Genomic DNA, 19,995 nt, shown 5'->3' with positions numbered 1-19,995 from the left:
GACCCTTCTTGTTATTGTAATGAGAAGGGCATTACCACACAAGTAAAGAACTGAGGGCTCAAAAGCTATTAGAATATGGATCTGTAAAAAAATAAAAAGGTTTTCTAATAGCTTTTATCCTGATTTTATGTACAGTGCCATGAAAAAGTATTTGCCCCCTGTCTGATTTTCTGCATTTTTGCACATTCTTCACATTATATTTGGTCAGATTTTTTTGTGGGTTGTTGTAGTATAGGGTGTTTCTTTCATTTGTTTGGTGTGCAAGGTAATCAAACATGTAATCTTCAGGTCTGAAAAAGTTATTGCCCCCACTAGTTAACTCAACCCAATTAAAAGGGATAATTAGGGTCAGCTGTTTAAGTACTTTGGTTAACAACCAGGCCTGATTTGGGCCAGCCCTGCCCAATATAAATCTGACTAACTTTGGCCCTTACCATCAGAGTTAAGTTGTTAGCACACAGCTTCTAGAGGCACATCATGCCATGAACAAAAGAAATTCCTGAAGACTTCCAGAAAAAAGTTGTTGATGCCTATCAGTCTGGAAAGGGTTACAAAGCCATTTCTAAGGCTCTGGGGCTCCACCGAACCACAGAAAGAAGCCATATTGTCCAAATGGAGAAAGTTTGGGACAGTAGTGAATCTTCCCAGGAGTGGCCGTCCTGCCAAAATCTCTCCAAGAGCAAGCCGTAAAATCATCCAGGAAGTCACAAAGAACCCTAGAATAACATCCAGGGATCTGCAGGCCTCTCTCGCTCATGTTTCATGTGTTCATGACTCCACCATCAGAAAGACACTGGGCAAAAATGGGATTCATGGCAGAGTAGCAAAGCGGAAACCATTGCTCACTAAGAAGAACATGAATGCTCGTCTCAAGTTTGCCAAAAAGCACCTGGATGATCCTCAAGAGTTCTGGAACAATGTTCTATGGATAGATGAGCCAAAAGTGGAACTTTTTGGCCGATATGGGCCCAGTTATGTCTGGCGAAAACCAAACACTGCATTCCACAGTAAGAACCTCATACCAACGGTCAAGCATGGTGGTGGTAGTGTCATGGTTTGGGGATGCTTTGCTGCATCAGGACCTGGACACCTTGCCATCATTGAAGGAACCATGAATTCTGCTCTGTATCAGAGAATTCTACAGGAGAATGTCAGGCCATCTGTCCGTGAGCTGAAGCTGAAGCGCAGAATGGGTCATGCAGCAAGACAATGATCCGAAACACACAAGCAAGTCTACATCAGAATGGTTGAAGAACAAGAAATGTAAAGTTTTGGAAAGGCCTAGTCAAAGTCCAGACCTAAACCTCATTGAGATGTTGTGGCAGAACCTGAAACGAGCAGTTCATGCTTGAAAACCCACAAATGTCACTGAGTTGAAGCAGTTCTGCATGGAGGAGTGGGCCAAAATTCCTCCACGGCGCTGTGGGAGACTAATCAATAACTACAGGAAGCGTTTGGTTGCAGTTATTGCTGTTAAAGGTGGCGTAACCAGTTATTGAGTCTAAGGGGGTGATTACTTTTTCACATGGGTGCATTGGGTGTTGCATAACTTTCTTTAATAAATAAATGAAATATGTATCACATTTTTGTGTTATTTGTTCACTCAGGGTCCCTTTTATCTAATATTAGGTTTTGGTTGAAGATCTGACAACATTCAGTGTCAAAAATATGCAACAATGCAGAAAATCAGAAGGGGCAAATACTTTTTCACAGCACTGTATATGTATATGTGTGTGTGTGTGTGTGTATATATATATATTGTGAGATTAAAAGAGTTTTGAAGGGGTTAGAGACAGCAGGTACCGGGAGTAACCGGGGAAGAGACACAGAACAACCAGGAACTACATTTCCCAACAACGGGGAAAAAACACAGTGCCTGACGGGTAACAGCGGCAGCTTTAAAAAGCTACTGGAATCAGATAGAGAGGAGCGTGAGAACAGGTGCACACACGAGCCGTGGGACGGGAGAGTACCGAACCTAAACGAAAGTGGGCAGCTGCATTGGGAGCGAGAAGGGGATGTTAACCAGTGGTAAACCAGAGGATTACAAATTTAACACTTGTTTCTAAACAAAACGGAACAGCGTATTGGGCGCTGCATTGAAGCAACCTTGTGGACTACCAGTCGGAGACAACCATTGTTTCTACAGCGGGACAGTGCACGGTGGTTCTACCTTGAAACAACACGGTGGACTACAAGCTTCCCTGCATCGGAGCAACGCAGAGAACATGGATTGCTGTAGAGTGAGTATGCTGTGTTTTACCTTTGATATGCTGGGAGCTAGTGAAGTACGGGACTTGTGTGTATTCAAACAGAGTGCTTAAAGACTGTATCAAAAGCCCATGAACAGGGCAAGTTATTAACCCAGGAGAACTGTGTCCAGCTGGAAGTGTTGAACGGTGTAATAATACGCAGGGACGCAACAAGGGTTATTTAAACGAAACACCATTTTATTTTATGTCCAGGGAACAGTGGAACCTGCAACAAAAGAGAGGAGAGAGTTAGAGAACGCTCATTGCTCACTGTTTGATCACCTGTATTAATTCTAATCTACACAGCAGTGTTATTACTTACCTTTACGAAAGGTTGGCTGGGTGTTGGGGCTGCACTCTACCGCAAACAGACCTCGGGGCAGTCGGAAGTACAAACCTGTGAGTAGGACGGGGACGATCACGACTCCACAGCGCCATCTGGTGGACATCCGCGATAACCTGGAAAAGAGAAAGAAGCCACAATACCAAGCCAACACCAAAGGAACTTGGATACAACAAGCCATTACTTACCTGAGGGTCTCGATCCACAAAGAAAGTCCTGGACTGTGTTTATTTGAGTTTGATTATTATTTTGCTTGATAACTGGAACTTCTGTGTGTTCATTTTTATTGAAGATACGAGAAAGAGGAAAATCATTAAACCAGAAATCTCCTTGGATCTGGGTCTCTGTCACGTTCTTCTGCACCAAAACAGACACCGCTTACACATCTCATACTTACGTGGACTATTCCTGTTCACAATATATATATATATATATATATATATATATATATATATATATATATATAAGTACTTGCTCTTGCACTATTACTGTTATTAAACAAAGACTTGTCACGAAAAGTTGTAAGTAAAGTAATTTTTGTGAGTGTTCCTATGATTGACCTCAGTTACGGAGAATGACCCAATGTGGAATCTGCCTTGTGGTAGATGAAGCAATATTGGTTTGGAATTAGGAGAAGAGTCTCTTAGTTGCCTTGGGAGAGATGTTACAAAGGAGAGCAAGCTACCATCTAGAGGGCAGACTCAGAGCCTTTTCTCTCACCCTAACCAGTTTTCCGCTTTATTATCACATTTCTCGACAGGACTAACGCAGATGTCTTTGTATAATGATTTGGTAGAGACTGTCTGATCACTTGCAGGCTGATTTCCATTGACTTTAAAGTACAGAGTGTTCGTCAAGCTCTGTCTGATGAAGAATGAGATTGAAAAAACTTGGGCTGTTCTGTGATGAAGAAAAGAGGAGGAAAGACTCCGCCACAGTGGAACCATATGAATTATGAGCAGTTAAAACTACATTGTAATCAAGATGAACTCTCTATGAACATTTGTCCTGTATAGAGTAAATGTAAAACAAACTTTGCTGAAATTCAGTATTGATAAAGCAAATACAATGAATTCAGAACGAGCATTTTAATGTTAATTTGTAGGATTTGGGCTGTCGTGTGAGCGTCATTGTGCATCACGCTGGTCCGTAAAGGAGAACACATAACATTGATGCCGAAATTAAAAAAATAAGTTTTAATCGGTTGACATCTTCTTGAGTGTATTGCTTTTATGAAATTCACGCTGTGATTTAGGTTGATAGAGTGTATAGAAATAAACATTGTAAACTTTTTACTCAAGAAAGTTTATTGAGTTTTTGGGTAACACTTTACAATAAGTGTCCCTAGTTACAGTGTATTTACATAGTAGTTACATCTGTAGTTACACAAATACAGTGTAATTCTGCATTGTTACAATGCACTTAATGTGTATAAACCACACAGTATATGTAAGTACACAATTTTAACTACATTTGTAACTACTTTTTTTTACATGAGTGTGAATTACATATGTGATTACATATAAATCTTACAGGTCCCAATTCATTTTTAAAAAGCTAAATATGGTTTTAGAGTGAGTAACAATTGTGTAACAGCGGTTACATTGCAAAAAAAAAATAGTAACAAATGTAGTTACAATTGTGCTCTTACATATGCCGTGTGGTTTTTACACATTAAGTACATTGTAACAATGAAGAATCACACTGTATGTATGTGTAGCTACAGATGTAACTCGGGACACTTATTGTAAAGTGTTACCAGTTTTTGTTTTATCAAATATACAGCCAGTCAGCGAGCCACGAGCCACGAGTCCTAAAAAAAATAATATATATATATATATATATATATATATATATATGCCATGGTTTGTTTCTAATAGCAGAAAAAGACAGCCCTTTGAATATTTAAACGAAATAAGAGTTTTTATATTAGGCCTAATAGGATCATTTTGAAGTCTGTGACACTGGCCTATATTCATCAAGGTGTTTTACACCAATTCGCAATTACCAGCACTTTCTAAATTGAATAATATACAAATTAAAGTGAACACGCGGAGCTCACAGCACGGAGAGTTTGATTTAAGATGTGGGGTATGATGAGGAAGTCATTCCGCATTCATTTCTTTCAGCTTATTTGTACATTTGAAAAGTTTCATAGCAAAACGAGTGAAATGTCAATTCCACACATTTCCAGATATCGCTATAGCCTAGATTTACTCCTGGCGAGTGGCCTTATCACGTAGTGTAATAGGAATGAATAGCATCTAAAAAAAACAAATAAAAACATCAATTTACCAAAAACAACGAAAATGGATATAGGGCATTTTGGATTGAAGTTCTTCATTTATTTTTTTCAGAAAAAAAGTGTTGGCAATTGCAAATTGGTGTAAAACCCTTGATGAATATAGGCCACCGTGGCAGATTGGATGCATTTTAATTGGGGTTACATTTTATTTAAATGCATTTACAGGCTCAATCGGCTACGGCAAAGAAAAGGTGTTTATTTAAAACTTAGTAGTTTTGGTGTTTAGCTTGAATAGTGTGTCTGTTGTTGCTGTGTTTTCTTTTTGTGTGCAAATATTTTAAAATATAATAGCCTACAGTACATTCTCCGATTTAAAGTGATTAGCTGGTATTAACCGATGGTTTTTTTGGTATTATTGTTAATATTTATTTAGCATTAGTTAGGCTATTCGTTTATTTATTTATTGGCTTAGTTGTTTTTCTGTGAATAAGTGTTGCACCAGTGAGCTGCTATCGGTAAAGTTTAAAACTATATCTTTCTGTATATATTTGCACATTGTTTAAGAGAAAAAAATAACTAGAGTTATGTGTGCACACAAGATGTATAGAGCAGCCCCTCCAATAGTCTGTCTAGCCTGCCTCAGCTCCCCACCCCCACCGGGAGGAGGTTGACGCCACCCCAAACTGAAGATCTAAGAATTTGGAAATCCAGCACTATTTCTGAGGGACAACAGAGAACTTCTGCTCTTTCACAAAAATACTTCTATTCTTCAATGAAAAACTTGAACTCTTCAACGAAAAGCTTAAACTCTTAAACAAAAAATGTATATTCTTCAACGAAGAACTTTAGCAATCCAGAAAAATAATTTTAAAAGAGAACTTTCGTAAAAAAAAAAATTATATATGAAATAAGAATTGTTACGTAATAATAAAAAAAGGGCACAGTAGGCCTACTGTCTTTTTACTAGCTGGACTGCTGCTGCCACCTAGTGACATATTACTGCACTACACACAGGTAAAATATTAAAGAGATTGCAAAACTGAATCAATACCAGCGTGCTGGCACATACTTGCTTTCATTATGATTGTGATTATTATTATTTAAATAAATTATATTTTGAAATCATAAGTTTTTATAAGACAAGAATACACAACTTTTTTTTTGGTCAAAAACTTTATTAGAAAAAAAACAAAATTCATATTTCTTTTAAAATGGGTTCATGTAAAAATTTTAAAAGCACAGTTGTACATGTTGCACCAGGCACTAAAAAGGGGGTACAGCAATAGAGCTGAGAGACATGCGCATTCAATCAGTGTACATTATTAAACAGAAATTACACTTCAGGATCTCATTACACTGTACTGTCTTGCACTTACACTAGCATTTAATTGATGTGTCATTTCATTTATTGAATTTCAGTTTTATTCATTATTTTCTTGTATTTTCTTTTTTTTTTTATTTGAAATTGCCAATTATTTTGACCCCATTTTCTCCCAATTTGGAATATCCAATTGTTTAAAGCTTGTCTCAGCGCTGCTGCTGCAACTCCTGTATCGACTCGGGAGAGACGAAGACAAGCGCGCTCAAGCAAGCAAGCGTCCTCCGAAGCCAACTTCCTCTTTTCAACCAGACCTGTCACGTCGGAGGAAACGCAGTTCCGCCAGCAACTCGGTCAACTCGCAGGCAGGCAGGCGCCCGGCTGCCACAGGAGTCTCTGGTGCAGCGCAGTGGTGAGACAAGGATTACCCTGCCGACCTAAACCATCCCAACCAGGGCGGCGCTCTGCCAATTGAGACTCCCGGCCTCAGTCGGCGATGGCATAGCCTGGATTGGAACCAGCGATCTCCATGCTGTAGGGTGCATCCTGCACTTCCGGTGAAGTGCCTTGCCACACGGAAGCCCCAATTTCTTGTATTTCTATAGCGCTTTTCATACAGATGTATCGCAAAACACTGTACAATACATAACAAAAAAACATAAGAGTCCCCAGACACATTCTCTGCCAAAACATATTGAAATTACACAAAATGAAATGTTTAAAAAATAGCATAAGTTATATTAAAATCACTAAGATAATTTAAAAAATAATTAAAAACAAAATGTAGATCAATTAAACTTAATTAGCTTCATTGTGTGTGTGTGCGTGTAGAATATTTTATATATATATATATATATATATATAAAATATTTTTTAATATATATATATAGAATATTTTATATATATATATATATATATATATATATATATATATATATATATATATATATATATATATATATATATATAAAATTATATAAAATAAATGTTTTCCCACTTTGAAAAGTTACATCACATATTAGGATATTGAAAAAATGAAAGGGAGGGGATGGTTAAAATGCTTTACCAGTAAAACTAGGCATCGATATGAACATAGGCAGACCATCATAGGACAGCGTTATAGGAAGCAGAAACGCTAGGTGTTGGCTTCACAAATTAAAGGAGTGATCCTGTATGCCACTAGATCAATTTCAATACCACCAAGGCTACACTCGTGGCAGATCAGTCTGTTTCTGTATTCTTCTTGCATTCAATAAGCAGGGTACCCAGTTTACTGCTTTTGTTGGACAGAGACTCCAGCAGCGTGTAGCATTGCAGATTTAATTGCAAGCAGTTTTTTAAGATTGTCCTTGTCCTTGAATGACGGCATGCATATTCTACCAGTGGCTTCAGAACAGATTTTAACAATGGTTTATCAGGAGAGATACTGCACATTTCCTGTAGCAAGGTGGCAGCTATTTTGCGCTGCAGCATGCTTTGAAGAATAGCCGTCATGTGGATGCCATACTCGATCACACTTTCTGTTTTTCCCCCCCCCCGTCCAGTTTGTATGCATACCCTCCCTGTTGCATGGCTACCGGCTGATGTTGGGCATTGAAGACCGGAGACCCAGAAGAGCCATCGTAAAAACAGGTGTCGTAAAACAATAGCCTTCTGTCTTGCAGCATCTCAAAAGAGTAGACGCTAAGTGCCTGATAAAATCTTTCATTTTCGATTTTATCTAGTGTTTTAGAATGGCAGGCAATGTGCTCTTGTGCTTTGGCTTTGCAGTTCTCAGCCTTTATAATGGAACACAGATCAATTAACTTTACTCTACCTTCTGGGTGACCAATGATACAAATCCCTCCACTTGTCTGAGGAACGGCAAGTATATCAATCAGCGCTGGGGGGAGTGGAGGGTGCTCCTGGGATAGATCAAGCTCGAGTAAAGCATAGTCAATGCTTCTGTCATAAGCAACTATCTGCTTTACATAGAAAACCTCACACTCAGCCTTTATTAGCTTTTCATATTTAAAGGTTACAGAAACTTTTGTAATGAGCTCTGGCTCATATTGTGAGTTTATCATGCATTTATCCAAGACGTGGGCACATGTTAAAATGCCATTCCTAATGAAATGGAAACCTGTGCCCTCAGCTACTGTGCCATCTCTTGCTGGTACAGTGATGAAGCAGACAGATTCACTGAGTTCGGTCTGCCTTCTTATGGTGTGAATCTCAGTAAATATCTCTGTGTTTTTACCAAACTCCTGTCTCAGCAGCTCCCTGATCGGTCGATTATCTTTGGTCTCTTTCTTTCTTTCTTTCTTTAACTTAATAAGATCATCCATTTGAGATCTGAGGATCATGCACACTTCTTCAGTGTCAGGTAGGCGGTATACTTTACCTGTACCTCTAGCTCTTCTGGCAGGTTGGGAATCCCCATTACCTGAACTGGGAGGCTGTGAATCGCCAGCAGTTGTACTGGTAGATTGAGGTTCACCAGTAGCTATACTGGGAACCTGATGATCAGCAGTAGGCTTATTGCTCAGCCCTGTGTTACAGAGCACCTGCTGACTGTCTGGTGCATCTTCATTTGAAACAATCAGTGTGGACTTCCTCTTATCCATCTTAAAAATAATGTGATATCTGTATAATGTGATATCTTGTAACAATTGTAAGTCGCCCTGGATAAGGGCGTCTGCTAAGAAATAAATAATAATAATAATAATAATATCCACAGAAACATGCATTTCAATATTTCTATTAGTATCAACTTCACTCAGTTGACACCTCTTTTTGAAAACCACGTCCTCAAATCTGCCATCCCTGTGCAAAGCCTGCAGAACCGTCTCCCCCTTAAAGGCATAAACGCACAGCTTTCCACCCTGTTTGTTAACGTGATTGTTTTTCACGATTTTTCTGTTTCCTCTTCCTTTGTGCTCTATGTAAAAAACTATGTGTTTTGCTCTTTGAGGTGTGTTTGGATCCCTACCCCGACTACTCCCTTCCTCGCCTGCAATTAATTCAATTTTAAAACACTCTTGGTTGGTTATAAAACTGCAGGGCAGGTGGAGAGGAACAATTCCAGTCAAGAATCTCTGCCCAGTGATCAGCAGCTGGTTTCTCTTTTTGCTACTCTTCAGCTTATCTAACGTCAAATTTTTGTTCAAGACATCCGACAGGGTTTCGTCATCATAAAAGCTTTCTTCGCTTAAAGAATTGTCTGGAAGACGAATTGTGAACGATCCCTTGGTCTGGCTTCTGGTCCGTTTGGATGGAGGAGATTCCCCGTCATCCGTGCAAAGTGGTGTCTCTTCAGTCTCAGGCTTGCGAAGAGAAAAAACCAAAACCGAGCATTAGAAAACAACAATCCGTGCTCCTTACCTCTCATTAGCTTTATTAACATTATCACTGCCCCCCTTTTTAACTATTGCTATTTATTAGAGGCCCCCAGTATTGCATAACTATGACTGAAAATGACCATGCATGTATGAAACTAACACACATTGTAATCTTTGATTATTTTGTAACTTACTTTAATATCCGGTGCAGGGCTGGCTGTAGCTCCCTGCTCTGTGGGGTCCAGCCTCTCTGCTTGTGATCTTTTAAATAAAGAGAAACAGGACTTTAATCTGCTGTTTAAACTCTCTCTCCCCACACTCTTGCCTTTCTGCGCTTAAAATACATGTTACCAGGTGTGTTAGCTGCACTCCTCGTGTTTTCTGGGAAACTTCTTTTTTTTTTTTTTAAACCTGTGGTACCTTTTTTACCTGCACTTTCCCACACTGTTAAATATCCCAATCAATCATGGCTTTGCATACATCCACTATATATCATATTTCCCTCTCACTTTACCACAATATACAGTATTATGTATATTATTGTACACTTAAATTCAATATTTTATAAGAACATTTACAAAGTTTACAAACGAGAGGAAGCCATTCAGCCCATCTTGCTCGTTTGGTTGTTAGTAGCTTATTGATCCCAGAATCTCATCAAGCAGCTTCTTGAAGGATCCCAGGGTGTCAGCTTCAACAACATTACTGGGGAGTTGGTTCCAGACCCTCACAATTCTCTGTGTAAAAAAGTGCCTCCTATTTTCTGTTCTGAATGCCCCTTTATCTAATCTCCATTTGTGACCCCTGGTCCTTGTTTCTTTTTTCAGGTCAAAAAAGTCCCCTGGGTCGACATTGTCTATATCTTTTAGGATTTTGAATGTTTGAATCAGATCGCCGCGTAGTCTTCTTTGTTCAAGACTGAATAGATTCAATTCTTTTAGCCTGTCTGCATACGACATGCCTGGTTGCTCTTCTTTGCACTCTTTCTAGAGCAGCTATATCCTTTTTGTAACGAGGTGACCAGAACTGAACACAATATTCTAGGTGAGGTCTTACTAATGCATTGTAAAGTTTTAACATTACTTCCCTTGATTTAAATTCTACACTTCTCACAATATATCCAAGCATCTTGTTAGCCTTTTTTATAGCTTCCCCACATTGTCTAGATGAAGACATTTCTGAGTCAACATAAACTCCTAGGTCTTTTTCATAGATTCCTTCTGCAATTTCATTATCTCCCATATGATATTTATAATGCACATTTTTATTGCCTGCATGCAATACTTTACACTTTTCTCTATTAAATGTCATTTGCCGTGTGTCTGCCCAGTTCTGAATGCTGTCTAGATCATTTTGAATGACCTTTGCTATTGCAACAGTGTTTGCCACTCCTCCGATTATCATGATAGTAGCGGTTATTTTTCAATTACTTTAACTAAAAAAAAATAACAAGTTCTGTCTTCTTCTCTGTGGGAGATGGTCTGCAACACAAGGAAGCAACAGACTTTAAAAAAGAGCAAGATTCTAGCAAGAATGAAAAAACTTACAGGCACACAGGTGGAAGAAAAATAATCTTAATGAAACTGTCCTTATTACCATCATTAATAGTTAATCTGTCAAAATGGGACTGCAAGCTTTTTTCCTCCTTCTGCTTTATTTACACATTTTATTTATTTAAATGTACTTGGAAACAGTACATAATTACAAATTATGAAGCATCTGTATTTCTTTCAATGCATTTAAAGTACTTGCTTTACACACATACTGCTAACTGTTTGAAAAAGAATTGAGAATAGTCTGCAAAATAAATAAATTATTTTGTACTATACAACCTGTAAGTATAGACTAGAGCAGTATGGGCATGGTGTTCTTTATGCATATTCCTTTGTTTATTCATTTTTGTCGTTATTTAATTTTTAAATTTAAGAAAACATTTCAATACCGTTATCAACTTTACCTGAGGTAGCCTGTTTTTCTGGTGGCATAATAGGCTATAAAACGTGTACATTTTAATGAACATATTGAATATTGTTAAATATGAATTATATAACAGTTCATTTTGAAACTCCAAAGCAGCGCAAACTGTATCCAGTCAGATTTCTTCAATGTGCACAATTTATTTACAAGCTTTTTTTTTTTTTTTAACACAGTGAAGCATTTTCAAATCTGATTCGCTGGTAGGATGGGACCAGCAAATCAGATGCTGGTTAACACGGGCAGGAAAAGAAGAGCATGTCCACTGCTTGTCTGTGGCAGAAATACTATAAATAGCAAGGCAGGGCGTTCGGTACAGTTTCGTTGATAAACTTAAATAATGTTATTAACTGTGCGTGTTACAAAAACGTAATTATTGAATCGATTATCCCGTATTTATATCCATGTATATAATGAGGAATGGAATCGATGGAAACGTGTTTTTGATTTAATCGTAGCAGCCCCAGTACACACCGATGATTTTACTTTTATTTGGAGAGAAAAGCATCGGTTCTGCTTCGAATAATTAAAACATGTTCACGATACGATTATCACGAATATTCATAATCATGATATATCGCACTAGCGAAAAATTGTTTCATCCCGAGGTGTGAAATAACCCAGCTAGTAAAAGGAGTTTTCCGAGGAAAGCCGAATAGATGGACGGAGTAGCAGCGTTTTAGGAACGCAAAAGAGTTGTTGGCACTGGCATTATCCTGCTAGTTTGGACCACACACCTGACCACTAACCTGGGAGAGGGACATAAAAGTATCCCGTGTTGGACTCTGAAGCACTTTGAAGAATGGACTTATGATGGCAAAGCTCCTGAAGAAGAACAGGGAAACAGCTGTGTACTCTGTGACAGCAAGGGATTTGAAACATGTCAAGGAGATTATACAGGACCATTACCGGCAACTGACAGAGCTAGCTTTGAAAACTGGCTTCATACACAACCATTACTGTCCCAAGAAAGAAAACTAAGGATGGAAACCAAAAGTAATGAAAACGTAGCAGAAAAACAGAAAAGGACACAGCAAGTAATGACTAAGAAAGCTGGAAAAGAATTCTGTAGGGGAAACAGAAGGCAACAACGAAAGCTGGGATCCCAGCATAATGCTGAAGAGATAAATATAGATCTAACAGTATTCGACAGGACTGAAGGAGGAATAGGAGAGGGGTAGATATAACAACCCTTGAAGTGGCTGGAGAAAGCTGGATTAATAGCAATCCATGCTGGAAGGATGTCACTGCAGAATGGGTGACAGAAACGGAAGACAATAGCCAAAGAATGGTTGAAACTGAAAGTGCAGATGCAACGGTCTCAACCACAGGTGAGGCAAACAGGAACAATAACTAAAAAAATAGGTCATCTACAAAACCAGAGCAGACGAACCACAAATAAGCATCAGCCACCTGGCATGAAAGAAATACAAAAGTGAAAATTTACAGGAAATTAGCTGATAATAACAACCCCTATTTGAACTTAACACACACAGTAGAGACCTTTAAAATTGAAGATAAAGCTGTAGAAAAGTGAACTGGTTACAGAAAAAGAATGGAACGCAATCACAGTGGAAGTCAGCAGGAAACCCCAACACTTTGCAAGGAAATGCACCTATCATGAACAGACAATGAACTTGGATCTTGCACACAAACAGCCGCTTAAAAAAACTATAAAAGAAGAGACATGTCTTTACTGCTTCGGACTTACTTTGAGATCAATATGTTTGTGCCTTGGATTGACAAGTGTATCTGCATTTTTACTAATTTTATATTACTTTGCTTTAAATACTGGATTTTTTATTCTTCCGTACCAATTAAGTAGTTCTAATGGCTTGGTGCTAAAACACTTGTATTACAAAGAAAATGAAATGCAAAGTAGGAAGGAGGTATTTAAACAAAAAGAACCTGTTTGAGGCAACAAGAGTCTTGAGTAACAGCCTTTTGCTCCTGGTCCCTGAAGGTCTCACCTTGTAGTTTGATAAATACCAATCGAACGCTTGGTGACAATTTCCTAATATACCAGTACTCAAGGTTCCTGTTTCAAGTGAAACGCTCGCAGGATACCCTCCTTCTGAATTGAGCAGTTAGTATTTGTAATGAGGTGGGATTATGGGAGCAAGTGACACCAAGAACTCTTAAGTGATCGGTGGGAGAAAACGCCTTTAATAAAAGATCTCCTCGAGAGACAGGGTTACCACTGCGAACGCCGCTTGGGGGTTAACCTTTAGGTACAACTGAATTAGTATAAACTGACGTGTATAAACACCGAATCAAAGCTACCTGATCCGTGACACTGATGTATATTGGTTTATGTTGTTAAATACTTGCAAAGAAAAAAACAAAGAATTGGATTTGAATCTTACAATTGAGAGCTGAGTCTTTATTGTTCACCTAAATAATGTAAACCTTCTTCATATTAAAAACGACCGGTCTGGGGTTACCTGGTTTGAAGAATAACTGAGGTGGGGTCCGGATTAAATTGATTAACTACTAGAATATGGTAAGCATAGCACTCATTCACCTATAATTATATACATAAACATTTTCTGTGCATTTAAATGTTAAGCATAATTGATTGAATTCTAACTGATATATGTATACTGTATGCATCAACTAGAGTTAATACTCATTCACATATAGTTATATAAATAAAGTTTTCTGTGCATTTAAATGTTACGCATTATTATTTTTATTTTTTATTATTATTATTATTATTATTATTATTATTTATTTCTTAGCAGATGCCCTTATCCAGGGCGACTCACAATTGTTACAAGATATCACATTATTTTTACATACAATTACCCATTTATACAGTTGGGTTTTTACTGGAGCAATCTAGGTAAAGTACCTTGCTCAAGGGTACAGCAGCAGTGTCCTCCACCTGGGATTGAACCCACAACTCTCCGGTCAAGAGTCCAGAGCCCTAACCACTACTCCACACTGCTGCATAACTGATTAAATTCTAATTGATGAGAATTTTGTGTGCCAGCAAGAGTCAATACATATCTTGACATCCTAAAAATATAATACATATATGTTGCATGTACCAGTGAATGCCTTTTAAAACTATCAAGCTAGTATTTAAAATAGTTTATTGATTTCTCATAGTGATTAACAGTAAGGTCCTATACTCGGCAGTCAACGGGTGATCCCGAAATTCTGAATACGTGACATTGCCATACCTTGATACCTCCGCACCAGAGCACTTTGGTCTTTTCTTTAAAAAGCTGCTAATACTGGTCTGCTTTTTTCCTGCCATGGTTTTTGCTCCCCGATTGGTGCCGCTGGTCTGGATCGGTCCCAAGTTCTGTGTTCTGAAATGGAAAATATCAAACAAGGAAACCAAAAAGCAAAGACAGGTTCTTCTGTTCTTTTGTATGATTTATTAGCAGACATACCTTTGTTTGGTAATGCACAGCAAATACACAGCTGCTGCTGCTGCCTCCCCAGGTTCATAATAATAATAATATTTAATTAATTTAATTATTTAATTTATATAGCTCCTTTCATGAAAGATATCCCAGAGCGCTTACCAGTAGAAAGGCCAATAAAACAACAACAAGGAGGTCACATACAGTACAATTAGTGTTTTCAGTTTTTATTTTTGTCCCTTTTAAAACATATTTTCAGGCGATTCTCTTTCTTAATCGAACTCTATTTACCAAAGGAAGATGTTTCTTTTTAGAGGTAGACACCGGCCCGGTTTTTGGGATGGAACCGCATAACAGTCTCGCTTTTTGATTGGTCCATGCCTGTCACATGAATACGTCGTCACACGAGTGGAAAAGCTTGCAGGCATTTTTAACATTGTGATCAGATAGAGAGAGTGATCTGCTTTCCACAACCTTACCATTAAAATATAATGTGGTATTACACTGTACTGATATTACAAACTATGAGGAATTACTTTATATGAATTATCATGTTATGCACGAATGTAAGAATTGGCTTTCTGTGGTGGTGTACTTTTTTCTTTCAAGAAGCATATATCTATAATCGTTTTTGCGATATATTCTAATATAAAATGTATACACTATTGCAGTTTTGTTGGAGGATACATTAGTTTATCGCTAATGTAATCACAGTTGTACATATAGACTGCCCCTGTTTTCATTTACGTTCCAAATTCTGGGCCGCCTTGGTTTTTAGATAACGTCCCAAATTCTGGGCCGATTTGGTTTGCAGATAACGATAGGTTGCGGATGCAACCCCGGTTCCCTGAAAGAGAAAATAACCATCAAGGTATAGGACATTGCCGTCAGGCAGTAGGGATTGGCTGAGCTTTATGTCAAAGCTGCCGATAGGCCTCCGCGCAAGCTGCCCTGTAAGCCCGCCCCCCTGGGAGCTTACTATACGCAGCGTATAGTAGGCAGTACATCTACACATATGCGGAGCTGCACCTCAGCGTCTATGCTCGCAATGACACCTGTCCCAAGGTGGAATAGTCACACCATATTGTCAACCACTCTAGACGTCCGCAACCTGAGGCGTCATAGAGTGCAACACAGATGCTCCAAATGACGGAGCAGAGGATTCCAGTTCATTTAACCTGTAAAACCTCATGAAAGTATGCGGCGTAGCCCAACTGGCTGCCGCGCAAATATCAGACACCGGCACCCCTCGAAAGAGGGCCCAGGATGTCGCCATACCCCTGGTAGAATGCGCCTTCAACTGCCCTGGTGGTGGAAGGCCTGCAGATTCATACGCTAATTTAATAGCATCCACTATCCAGTGGGAAAGGCGCTGTTTAGACAGCGGCTGACCCAAAGATCTAGAACCATGGCATATGAACAACTGTTCTGTCTGCCTCACAGTCTTTGTACGGTCAATATGACACCTCAATGCCCTCACAGGGCAGAGCATGTGTAACCGCTCTTCCTCTGGGGAAGAAAAAGGAGGAGGATGGAACGCCACCAACTCGACTGACTGGTTCATGTGGAACGGGGATATAACCTTTGGTAAAAAGGCCGGATTAGGGCGCATGGAGACCTTAGAACCGTCTCCTGCAAAACGAGTACAAGAAGGATGCACTGAAAGTGCATGTAACTCGCTCACGCGTTTTGCTGATACCACAGCCAGCAAAAACGCAGTCTTAATAGATATGAGCTTCATATCCACGCTGTGGAGAGGCTCAAACGGTGCCTTGGCAAGGGCTTCTAGCACCACATCAAGGCTCCACGACGGTAAACTGGTCGTTCTTGGAGGCCGCAAGCGTCTTGCGCCTTTCAGAAACTGAGATGCCAAAAAATGGCAACCAGGTGATAACCCGTCAATGCGTACATGGCAAGCCGAAATAGCGGCCAAATACACTTTAAGTGTAGAGGGAGACTTACCCTCATCTAACAGCTTCTGCAGAAACTGTAATATCACTGCCATAGGGCAGGAGACCGGGTCATGGCCCTCAGCCAGACACCAACTCTGAAATAATTGCCACTTATACGCATATTGCGACCGAGTAGAGGGCGCTCTCGCACTCTGAATAGTGAATATAACCGCCGTCGAAAGCCCTAAGGCTGACAGGCGCTCCCGCTCAGGGGCCAAGCCCATAGCTGCATGAGCTTGGGGTTCGGATGCCATAGCCCTCCTTGGGCTTGGGGCAACAGGTCCGCTCGCAGAGGGAGCTCCCTCGGGCGACCGTGCAACAACTGCACTAGACTCGGGAACCATATCCTCCGAGGCCACCGAGGAGCGATCAGGATCACTGTCGCTTGCTCTACCCTGACCTTCTCCAAGAAGGCGGGGAGCATCGAAATCGGTGGAAATGCGTACAGGAGCCCTGGCGGCCATTCGTGAGCCAGTGCATCGACTCCTAGGGGGCTGTCGAGGTCCTTCACCGAGAACCATAGGGGGCAGTGCGTGGTCTCTCGCGAAGCGAAGAGATTGACTTGCGCTGTGCCGAACCAGTCCCAAATGCGCTCTACCACCCGAGGGTGAAGACGCCATTCGCCCGCAAGAGGACCTCCTCTGGACAGGAGATCCGCTGCGTAATTGACTCTGCCCGGCAGATGAACTGCACGCAGAGAGGCTAAACGCGGTTGAGCCCAGAGCAACAGCCACGTTACCATCCGGTGAAGACCGGGGGACCGCAATCCGCCCTGGCGATTGATATACGCCACTACTGTGGTGTTGTCTGACCGCACTAACACGTGCTTGTCTAGAAGCACTGGCAAGAAGTGCCGAAGGGCGAGGTCCACTGCTCTGAGTTCCAGAGCGTTGATGTGGGCTGACCTCCAGGGTCCTGCCCACACTCCACGGGTCCCTGTCCCGTTCCAGACTGCTCCCCAACCTTGGTTGGAAGCGTCGGTTGTGATAACTTCCCTTCGGAAAATGGGACCCAAGCGCACGCCCTGGCGGATGTTCGACTGAACTTTCCACCAGCGTAATGCTTCCCAGCAGGTTCGGGACACCCTCAACCTGCGGTGCTTGTCTCTCCGCGGGTGTAACGCGAAGGCATTGAACCAGGCCTGCAGAGGTCTCTGGTGTAGTAAGCCCAAAGGAAGGGCTTGCGAGGCGGCAGCCATCAACCCCCAGCATGCGCTGACAGAGCTCCATGCTGACTGAGCTCCATGCTGACTGTTTCTCTCAACCTGAATAGGGAGAGACACCGCTCTAATGAGGCAACTCTGTGTCGATAAGGTCGCTTCCATGGACACTGAGTCCAGATGCAGACCCAAAAACTCGGTCTGTTGGCTGGGCACGAGGCGGCCTTGTCTGGATTGACCTTCAGACCTAGCCGCTGAAGATGGTCTGTAACCATCACTGTGTGCTGTGCCAACTGCTCCTTGACTGCGCGCAGACGAGCCAGTCGTCCAGATAGTTCAGCAGTCGAACGCCTTGAACCCGCAAGGGGGCTAAAATGGCGTCCATACACTTCGAAAAGGTTCGAGGAGCTAGAGACAGGCTGAATGGCAGGACACAAAACTCGTAGACCCTGCTCTGAATGCGAAACGTAGGTACTTCCTGTGACCCGGACAGATGGGAACGTGAAAGTATGCATCTGTGAGGTCTACAGTGGTAAACCAGTCGCCCTGCCGGACAGACTGGACAATGTGCCTGTGCGTAAGCATCTTGAACGACAACACCCGTAGGTATTTGTTCAGTACACGCAGGTCTAGAATAGGGCGGAGCCCGCCGTCCTTCTTTGGCACAAGGAAGTATTTGGAGTAGAACCCCTGGTCGGTCAGAGCAGGGTCTACTAGTTGAATGGCACGCTTCTTGAGCAATGCCTGTATTTCTGCATTTAGAGCTGAGGACTGAACCGAGTCCTTCACTGCAGTTACCACCACTCCCCTGAAGGGGGGGGGGGGTTTAACCGGAATTTAAGGGTGTACCCGGTGAGTATAGTTTTGCGCATAGTTTTGCGCCGAGCACCGAGCGTCGAAGCGTCGAGCGTCGAGCAGCGAGTGTCGAGCACCGAGGTGCGTGCGCCGAGCGTCGAGCGCCGAGCGTCGAGCGTCGAGGGTGCGTGCGTCGAGGCGCCAAGCGCCGAGCACCGAGCGTGGAACGCTAGCACAGACGCCTAAGCGTCAGCTGACCCGCCAAGCGGAGACGCTAAGTGCTGGTACAGTGTCTGATGCTGTGCAATACCTACCTGAAAGGTGATGGGGATTTTGCACGTTGGTGGTTGTCTTTCTCTGATAGTGAAGGGAAAAACTTTTTTTTTTTTTTTTTTTTTTTTTTTGTGGACTGCAGAAGGAAAGGGAGTGTAATGCAATACCACGTGGCGGGAACGCGCCGCGGGGGGGGACACTGCAGAGCAGACTACCCGCACACACACACGGTCTAGCCTAAGCTAGACCGAGGATGCAATTGCGCGTGGCCAAGGCCAACGCAACACGCGTCCGACACACAATGTAAATATATACAAATATACATATATACGATAATATAATATATATAAAATATATATATACAAAAAACCCACACAATAACAATAAAGGAACAGAGGAAAGACGGGGAGACCACGAAGAAAGCAATGCCGAAGCAAAGCGAAAAGGAATATAAATGTTAAACAAAATATATCCTAAATAATAATACAATACACAATAATAAACAATAATAACTGAAATAAACTCGGAGAAGGGGATAAACCAGCTTCTCAAGCCTAAGCTTAGTGAGTACAATCAGTTAAAATAGCTCTAAGTCCTACCGCTACTGATGCTGAAGGCAAAAGAGGAAGTGACTCTCCGCGCGCTGCGTATAGTAAGCTCCCAGGGGGGCGGGCTTACACGGCAGCTTGCGCGGAGGCCTATCGGCAGCTTTGACATAAAGCTCAGCCAATCCCTACTGCCTGACGGCAATGTCCCATACCTTGATGGTTATTTTCGACTTGAAAGGGAACGTCCCAAATTCTGGGCCGCTTTGCATTTTCGAATTCAGCCCAGTTTTGGGGACTCAGCTGACAGCGAGTTTCTAAGTCATCCATGCACAGTTTACCATAAACTGGATCGTGAATTCATTTGAGAGTAACCCTTAGTACATGAATCAAAGTTAATGTATTTTTTACTCTCACCAGAAATCTTTTTTTTTTTTTATGA

The 19,995-nt window shown here is 41.2% G+C and overlaps 1 protein-coding gene across 1 annotated transcript; it reads right to left on the bottom strand.

The window, feature by feature from the left end:
* Positions 1 to 7,669: 7,669 nt before the first annotated feature.
* LOC117414378 (serine protease FAM111A-like) lies at positions 7,670 to 15,166 on the bottom strand. Its single transcript, XM_059009964.1, has 3 exons — positions 14,641 to 15,166; positions 9,673 to 9,739; positions 7,670 to 9,463 (listed from the first exon to the last, which is right to left on the bottom strand). Exons 1-3 carry the CDS (start codon positions 14,715 to 14,717, stop codon positions 7,670 to 7,672), a joined length of 1,938 nt encoding a protein of 645 aa, XP_058865947.1. The 5' UTR covers positions 14,718 to 15,166.
* Between the last annotated feature and the right edge of the window lie 4,829 nt (positions 15,167 to 19,995).

This window comes from Acipenser ruthenus, chromosome 40 (assembly GCF_902713425.1).
Source record: "Acipenser ruthenus chromosome 40, fAciRut3.2 maternal haplotype, whole genome shotgun sequence".
NCBI classification, from domain to species: domain Eukaryota; kingdom Metazoa; phylum Chordata; class Actinopteri; order Acipenseriformes; family Acipenseridae; genus Acipenser; species Acipenser ruthenus.
Note: the sequence above shows the minus strand (reverse complement) of the source record. Positions and strands in the feature narration are given on the sequence as shown.

Coding starts and splice junctions, on each gene's coding strand:
- LOC117414378 (XM_059009964.1), bottom strand. CDS start 14,717: ATGGCAGGAAAAAAGCAGACCAGTATTAGCAGCTTTTTAAAGAAAAGA. Junction 9,740..14,640: donor TCTGGTGCGGAGGTATCAAG/GTATGGCAATGT, acceptor TTTATTTAAAAG/ATCACAAGCAGAGAGGCTGG. Junction 9,464..9,672: donor GCCCTGCACCGGATATTAAA/GTAAGTTACAAA, acceptor TCTCTTCGCAAG/CCTGAGACTGAAGAGACACC.